The sequence below is a fragment of the Macrobrachium nipponense genome, chromosome 32, assembly GCF_015104395.2.
Source record: "Macrobrachium nipponense isolate FS-2020 chromosome 32, ASM1510439v2, whole genome shotgun sequence".
In the NCBI taxonomy this organism is placed as follows: Eukaryota; Metazoa; Arthropoda; class Malacostraca; order Decapoda; family Palaemonidae; genus Macrobrachium; species Macrobrachium nipponense.
This window is the reverse complement of record NC_061094.1, coordinates 40,662,884-40,672,140: the sequence shown is the minus strand read 5'-3', so window position 1 is coordinate 40,672,140 and position 9,257 is coordinate 40,662,884. Positions and strand designations below refer to the sequence as shown.

Genomic DNA, 9,257 nt, shown 5'->3' with positions numbered 1-9,257 from the left:
AAGTTTATGTATTTCTAATCCTTATCCTTCGTTTATTTTAAAGCTGAATTGTGAAACAAAAAACTAGGTTGCTGGTTATCCATGGGTCATAACACCCTTCTCTACAAACACTATTCTACATCTGTTTATGGTGATTTTCAGCTTGTTTGAGAATGTCCATGTATTAATCAATATCAATACTGTAATGAAAACCCTCCTGAAAACTGGTGACATTGAAGTTAGAGGGAAAGCTTAGGGACCAATAGCAGGTGTCTGATGGCCTAACATTTTATTTGGTTGGTCTCATCAGGTTTTGAATCGTTGCTTTTGGCTTATCTTAAGAACCACTACTATTCCTATCTTCTTTCTCATTACTCTGTCCTCTTTTTCCAAAATTTTAGCTTTCTTCTAGCTTAGTTTAGCTGCTGTCCAACTGTTCTAACTACTACTACCTAGTTCAACTGTTGGGTAGTTCTCCCAAATGCTTTTTCAGATCTTTTTGCTGCACTTCTTTTAATTTACCTTCCTTCTCTTTGCCTTTTTATGTAACCTTTTTAACTTGTGTTCTTTTTACTGTCTTGATTATTGAGAAGGAATACAATAGCTGGGATTGGATTTCATAACTAAAGTAACAGAAATTTGGACTTGGTCCTGAGTAGTCTCAACAGAATAGTACTCGTACTGATATCTCATAGGTGAAACTATCCCATACAGTTGCTCCTTGGATTTCCAGGGATGGGCTGGTTCTGGGGATAAAAATCTTGGCATTTTATGTGGTTTTCCAATGGATCATTAAGGCAGGAGTGATTATTCCTGAAAGCCACTCAGTTCCATCAAGCAACTTTGGCCCACATCTGACCCATCCTAGTCATGTTGGTGGACATTTTTTTGGTCATCTTTACTCTGGTATCATGAAAGCAATAGATTAGAACTTCTGGCATTAACATGGACAGCTGTTTCACAAAAAAGGAAGAGAAAAAACTCCTGGGCTCCAGTAAGGGCTGGGAAAAAATCTTGAAAACTTGAGTGGAGTATTTGGTAATGGTTGTAATTATGACCAAATTATATTTGATCAAGTCAATAAAATTAATGACAGAAATCAAATATAGCCATTAAAAAAATTAAAGTCCTCTCCAAAAGACAGATGAGTATGGAGATACACTGCAAGTAATTTGAATGCTATGGAAAAATAATAGAAATGAAGTACATGTGAATCTTGAAGACCAAAGTGAGGGTTACTTTGATACCATTCGACGATCAACAAGTTGCAACATTAGTTTTCTCTATTAATTTGATTGGTCATAATTTCATTAAAAGAGATGAATTTTACAGATTATGGCAACAAATAAAGGAACAATTAATAGTGGACTAAATAAAAATTTAATTTGGATGACTGGGTGCATTTCAAATGGCATAATTAATTCTTATCATTAACGATGACTGGCTGTGTTTCAAATGGTATAATTAATTCTTATCATTAACATACCATCAAGCCTGAATTTTTATGGAGCAAGTTACAATCATATTTTTTTGAAATAATGAAGGGGTTTTATATTCCATGAAGTGAAAGAGTTTAATGTCAGAATTTGTAATTTTGTTGTAATGATCTAGTGAAGCACACCATATTAATGACCTAGTGAGGCACACCATATTTTATCTGCTGCTTTACATGTACTCTTGCATAGCAATGTCCTCCAATTTAAAAATTTCTGTTATTTAGCTGATAACCAAATAACTATGGTTACTTATTCATGCAGTGATCACTGTTTTCTAAATAGAAATTTCCAAGAAAACATTTCCAGTGATGCTAAATCTTTAATAACTGATAGTTATATTAAAACTTTCCATTTTTATTTTGTTTACCTTTTGGCAATTGTAAGTCCCTTAATGTTTATGTGAACGAAATCACCAAACAAAGCTTTTTGTTGAAATTTAAAAGTAAAAATTGATGGTTTAATGTGTTCAAGTGAAATTCTGTATGTTTGGCAAGAGATAAATAGGGTAATTTTAGTGTAACTGAGAGGTGTCACATGGTCAGGGACATCCCGGATTGAGAAATTGGCCTCAGGACCAAGCACATCGATGCCAGTCAGCTTGGGTGAGTGCCTAGGCATATTTTGATATGGGACTCGCCTGACTGCTGTTTAGGTTGTTCTTGAATAGATTTTGTGTTCATGTTTTTATGAGTAGGGACTCTATTTCTTGTAGTTTCAGCTCAAATAATCTTCATTTAACTTCTGTGAATAAAGGTCTTTCACTTAAATGGCTTCAGAGGACTACCTTTGTAACAGAGTCCCTAATTCATAGTTTCTTATGTGGAGTGATGCAGTGTCTCATTATAAACATGCACTGTGTCCTGTAATTTGAATAACCTACATAAATGAAGCTAATCCATATTCTTTAATAGATTTCTAAGAATATACTTCTCCTGAAGCAACCTCTGCAGACTTCCAGGGAATAATATACTATATTTTTTGTATGATTTGGCTAACTCCAGTCACGTCCTTCGTAATTTAAACATGGGCTCAAGCATCTGAATTTTTATTTGACAATCATTCAAATTAATTTTGAGAAATATACACGTTGATTTTTGAACAGCAGCTTTATGAATGTTCATATACAGTACTAATTCTACAATTACACAGCATTAATAGTAATAGGTAAATTGGCTGTCCTGTTCATGTCACTGCCCAAAGCCCATAATTCTGCCCTCTCCCTACCACCAACCTTGCATGTAGTGATGCCTGTGTTGCCTATACAGTACTGCTTTTATAGTGATGATAATGATGTTTTGCTGTGTATAACAACAGCTGGGCAGTCACTACACTTGAATATTTATAGACTGCAAGTACTTTTTAGTTTTGAAGTATGTACATTGTTCAGTATCATCAGATACTTTGGTTGAAAGATGGGTAACCCTGATAAGTATGACCTTTTAGTCTTATTACTTAGCCATAGTTTCCTGTATTGTTTGTATTGTTTTGTTTAAAGATTTCTAAAAATTTTAAGTTTGTATGTCACAATTCTCCTGAACAGGAAGTCTTCTAATTAATCACACAGTCAGATATTGGAGATTGAAAGAGTTTTTGGCAATTACTTTCCATATTCTCTTGCTAGTTTCAGTATAATTTGAAGGAGACAACTATACTTCCAGGCCTGTTAACATATATAAAACCAATTTGTTACATGATATAAATAATATGTTCTAGTTTTAGCAAATCAGTGTTTACGCTTGCATGAATTGCAGGTATGAATTATTATTACATTTCATAAATGTGTACAATGTACTGCATATACACTACTGCATGTTTATATTCTAATTCTTGAGATCTGTGAAAGGCAGGTAAACAATTCTCTAAATGGGGCTTAGTCACTAATACAGGTGGCCATTTAAAACCCATCTGGAAGCCATTTGCATTGACTGTGGAAGTCAGTAATCCTCATATTGCATGGTTTGGAAAATATTTCTTCCCTTGTACGGCAAGCTGTGGTTTTCCCTTCCATTTTCATTTTGCCTCAATTTCACATCCTTTAAGAGGCAGCCTTACAAATTTATATAGTACTTTAAGAAGCTGGTATATAGGTGTTATCATTTTCCTTCTCGTTCCTTTCCTTTAGGCATGTGGTTTGCTGGTACCATGAATCTTTGCATTGAAAAACTGCATCAGTCAGTCTCCAGAGGTTAAAATTTGGTTTCAGAATCTTATTTAAGATCAAAATTTCTGATATTTGACATACTGCATATTCTAAATAACAGAGCCACCAGCTTAATTTAGTTTCCTCACAAAAGTATCTCAGAAATATGTGTTTTTTTTTATGAAATACTCACTCACATATACACACTTCATAAATAATTCCTCACCATCCATCCATTCAATTACCATATTTCCAAGCAGTGGAGATCTTATTTTTTTTCCCAAAAACCTGTACCTTACAGGCTGATAGGAATTTCATATCCTAATTCCAAAGAAAGGTAATTATGCAAAACAGTAAATTGAACTCATATATCCAAGCTCAGAATAGTAGTACTGTATATGAATTATACATTGTACAATATAGCAAATAAACAAAATATCATAATAATAAAAAATAATGTAACTAGTAGAAGAGCCAACAGACCAGTAGCGATGGACAGTACTTGCAACCTGTAAGAGGAATTAAAAAAAAAACCTTGCATGGGTGGGATCACACCATCTGCAGGGACTGGGGGACTCTATGTCACTAAAGAAAAGTATGAAGAGGAAACCAAACCATATAATGGTTTGATGACAAAATTAAGAGAGCTACTAGTATTACTAATAATAATAACAATTCTTTACAGCTGCAGTGCCCTGTAAGATTTACAGTTCATGTCAGATATGTACAATATTCAGTTTCTCATGCCACAGAACCATGATTTTCTCAAGTATTGTATGTACTCCATGTACATAACATCAAAACATTAGCATAGGGTACAATTTGCACACATTGAAGTACATACCGTATGTACGTATTGTTTTTAGGATGTAAATATGTTTAATATTATATATAACTGACTGTTAAAAAATCATTGAATAATGAGTTTCAATAGAAAAATGCCTAATATTATCATCTTAATGCTAACTATCACTTTGTCAAACAAGAATAAACAGAATGGCAATTACAGTGTAGCCTAGTGATCTACTCCTTACTTCTTCCATTGCAAGTGCTACTGGCTCCCAATTTTAACAAATAGTATAAGCCTACCCTGTAAAATTTTTAAAGAATTAAAACTCTTCACCTGGTCCTAAAACTAAGGGGGGTGTTATGATCATCAAAAATGGCAAAGTCAAATATTTGTTCCAGGGCAAAACCTGGGGATTAAGGAACTCTTGGAGAGACCAGAATGTAATGAGGAAGATAGTTGACACATTCGCTGTAATCACATCTGTGCAAGTGGGATGCAGAGAAAACTGAGGCAGTCACTGTAGGATAGGAGTTAGAACCATACTGTCCCGAGTCCTTTATATTCTATCACTGTGCCAACAGCAATATTCTGGCAAAAACCAACTTTAAGAGAATTCTTTGCAATTGGTTGGTCTGTCTTATGAAGCCCTGAAGGGACCATGAGTGTAACTCCTTTAAGGACACAGCAGATAGATAATCTAAAATAGACTACACTAGATTGATAGTTTCAGTAGAGCCCCGTATTCACGGGGATGGGTACTTGACCCCCCTGGATAGCTAAATTTCATGAATACTTTAAACTCACCTAAAAATGTGTAGAACTGCCTATTTTGATAGTAAAAAAAAAACAATAAATGCTTATTAACACACCTCAGTATTTTAATAGTTTAACACAAAAAGTATATATAGTCACAATAAATATGAATATTTTTGTGAATATTTCTCAGGGAAAAATACTGCGAGTAAGTGACTTTTCCGCGTATAATGGGTATGCGTATATGTTCCATAGAAAAATCTGTGAATAGCAGGGGTCGACTGTATCTAAAATAAACTACTACATTATTGGTTATTTTTTTGGACATAGGATATGTTTTAATTCTTCTAGTAAACGTATATTAAAGCTACAGTCTGAAGTTTTGGGAGATGTTTGTAGAGCCCTCTTCATCTTGTTTTCTGTTAGCTATGCAAGTTGATTTTTAAACAATGTTTTTACAAAATTTATGTTAGTTCAGTCATTACTTTATCAGTTAGTTAAGTTACATATTGTATACAACACATTTCTTGTCTCCTGCTTTTAATTATACTTAAACATACAAGAGAAATGGGATCAGTGAGTGAATGAAATGAATATTAACGACTAAAGCCTTTATGATGTGTACTTGACTAATAAGTATCATTTACAGATATAGAGGGCCTTGGAGGGGTACCCTCGATTCGACCACTGGAGACTCTTCATAATGCTTTGTCATTACGTCAGTTGGATGCCTTTTTAGAACGCATGGCTTTAGCACAGTTTCGTACTCCTCTGTCCTCTCCTCCTAAGATGCCTTCCACCCCCAAAAATCCACGTTCTCAACCTCCACCACTTGGCCTTCAATCTCCATCGTCCAGTAAGTGGTCTAGGGACTCCTCCCTAGAGATATTGTAAGAGGTGGACTCTTAGAACAGTGTCTCCCCTTCAGTATGAAATAATTTTCAATGCAATATAAAACTTTATTTGTAGATAAAACCTCCTGACTGATCTAAGTACAGTTTTGTTAAATAGAAAATCTGGGTTACTTATACGTACAAGACATATTTTTTAAGAGTTGCATGTGATACAGCAGGAAGCCTTTTTTGCTAGCAAGGATAAAAAATATTGTGAAATATTGTGACTTAGATATCTAGTTTCAAGCTCAATTAGATTAGTTACATTTTTCCCTTAGATTCTCCTTCTTTGTCAGGATTATTTTCTGTTCATTATTTGAAATTTGCTTTCTGTTTGTAAAGTGTTATGATCCTAACCTTAGTAATGTAGCTATTGCTAGCAATTTTCTGTAACTTACAAGAGATACTAAAAGTATCCCCTTCTATCTCGAGAACATTCCCGTTTAGCTACGAAATACTAATATACTCAGGCAGTATTCCGTGTTATATATGATATACTAATATCAGTGTCTCAATGATGCATACATGTAGAATTTTCTTAATTCTGTATGTATATTGTAATCTGTTATATTTGGAAGGAGGTGTGTGATAGCATTATCAAAAACCTATTATTAGATCTGCCAGTAGATCAATCAGCATTCCTTTGTAGCTATCATGGTATTACAATGGTAGAGAGCAAAAGACCTCTGATCCAGCTATTTTTTATTGCTAGATATATCTCTTTAACACTGGCAGTGGGTACATAGCTGATCATGTAAGTATCATATGTCTTAGGTTTAATGTTAGTTTGCACTTACTGCAGAGTTATGTATTTATCATCTAATGCTTGTGATTTTTTCTTTTTTGCATATGTTTGTATACTCAGGTATTGGCTTTTTAAGTCATAATTTCTTAATATCTAATTTCCATCCAATGATGTCTCTTTCTATTCATGGTGTCAATACTACTAAGATTCCTTACAAGACGTAAAAGTTCTAGAACTGAAGTCAGAATTTTGAGATATTCTTGATATTCCACTCTTAAGTTTTATAGGGATGGTTATGTTACTTCATTGAAATATACTTCTTTAAAGGACTTGCTGTAACATTAGATTCTCATACTGATCTAGCTGAATTGTAGAAGCAGTTGCCAAGTTATTTGATTCATTTATATCTTATGGTTTGTGTTATTCCTTATACTATTTCTCCTCAAGATAAGTAAGTTTTTACATCACATAGGATTGATGTTCAAATTTTTATGTAACCGATATATAAATGAAACCTCTAAATACTGACTGTGAAGACAAAAAATTATAATTATGTATCATGCTTGTTGCACAATTGCAGAGATGAATTGTGCACAAAATCCAGTTATACTAATTCAGATATGCATTTAGAATAGATTATGCTTTCTGGCTTTTAGAGTCTTCTAGGCATTAGAGATAATTATTTATATAATTTTGATCAAATCTCTGCATGATGTTCACTGATTAAGTACAAAACGTGGTGATTAGCAGTAGTGGTGTTAGTGTGCCACCCTTACTTCAATTACTGAGAAGTATTATGTTCGTGGTAGTGGAGAATCTGGTGTGAGCATTTGTCCCACTCCTTCTCCCTCCAGGTATTGGTTGGTCTGGGCCTCCATCCTTCGTGTCGTCTTCTGGCCCCTCCTCTCCCAACATCAACACACTGGAGTTCTTCTCACACCTGCACCGCTACGACACCTATTTCCCTCCACCATCACCACAATTCCTCTTTCCTATAACACCATCATTCACAACTATTACTACCACAACTGCTTCCATTTTAACTACTAGTGAACCTTCACATCACTCATCTCAACACACCAAACCCTCTACTACTACTACTTCTTCTACTACTACTACTACTACTACTACTGCTGCTGCCACCAACTGTATTGCTACTCCTACTACTACTGCTCCTACTAAGGGTGGTGGAGGTGCTTCTCACTCTGATGTCGCTGCTGTTGCTGCTTCTATTCTTACATCAGAACTAACCTGCACTAATGCTTATGATAGCCACCAGAAGTTACTAGTCTCTACAAGTGAATGTAATAGTGGTAATCAACAAAGCACCAGGGAAGGAGACATGGATGCTTTAGAGGTCCTCCCAGGAGAGACCAGCAGCCCTGCCTCACCATCAGAGGGCTCAGAGAGCTTGGGGTCCCATTCACAGACTGAGGTGGCGTCAGTCATAGAACGTGGAGATACAGCCACACCTGACACTCACAGTGATACACATGACCAGGATACCTCTACTAGTGAAGTGCCAGATTGACATTAAACCTCACAATAAGTATACCACCTCAGTCTGAAAGTGAGACTTATAAGTGCTTTATATGAAAAAGAGAGAGTATATTAGAAATGTGTGATTTAATTATAACATATTTTTTGTTGTTACTGTAATTGCTTGTCTATTTTTATTTTGCTTTGTGGGACTTCATCATGATTAGCAACTAAAATATCTCACACTGATTTTATTCTAGTTTGTGCCAAATTCTGCCAAGCAAAAGTATGTATTCTTTAACCATGTGCTTTAACTATCCACTGGCTTCTAAAGATTCTACTAATCTATAGATGTTTCTCATATTGTACACTAGCTCTTGAAAAGACATGTACTGTTATAGTGGCAATTGTAACTATATTTATATGAGAGTCATATTTTGTAAAATCAAATAAAGTTAATAGGTTTCTTCATAGAGAGTTGTTTGCTTGCCATCTGTAGTTTTAGTGATAACTGGTTGTTATCTGGAGACACATTTGTAAATGTGAATACGTACATGTATAATCAATGCAATTTTTATATATGTGCACAATATGTCTTGCCAGAATGCACAATATGAATTCCTCCATTTTAACTAGAATTATCTAAAAGATTGCTTATTTTGTCAGTAGCTAGAAGTACTGACACAAAATAAAATTTTATTTTTTATACTGTTTTTGTAATTTTATCACTATTGTTACTTCATATATGATTTACACTGAGGTTAAGAAAGGTAAGTTGATATTTCCCAAAAGTGATGTTAAGAGTATATTGAATTACTCTAGCTAATTCTAAAGATTGTCTTTTTCCATATACAGTACTCGACAAGATAGGCCTCTTAGTGTCAAGCGGGCAAATATCATCGAATTCTAAAGGAACTGAAAAGTTATGAAGAAATTTTGTCAGTACATTAGGCCGTTTACAGCACATAGAGAAAGGAGTCGA

At 34.5% G+C, this 9,257-nt stretch overlaps 1 protein-coding gene across 1 annotated transcript in view; it reads left to right on the top strand.

Moving 5' to 3' along the window:
* LOC135207454 (inositol hexakisphosphate and diphosphoinositol-pentakisphosphate kinase 2-like) overlaps window positions 1–8,748 on the top strand; it is a gene marked incomplete at its 5' end in the record, with an annotated part of 255,448 nt that extends 246,700 nt beyond the window's left edge. Inside the window, 2 exon segments of the mRNA XM_064239179.1 lie at window positions 5,808–6,014; window positions 7,651–8,748. Of these exon segments, the coding sequence (XP_064095249.1) occupies window positions 5,808–6,014; window positions 7,651–8,327 (884 nt within the window).
* Between the last annotated feature and the right edge of the window lie 509 nt (window positions 8,749–9,257).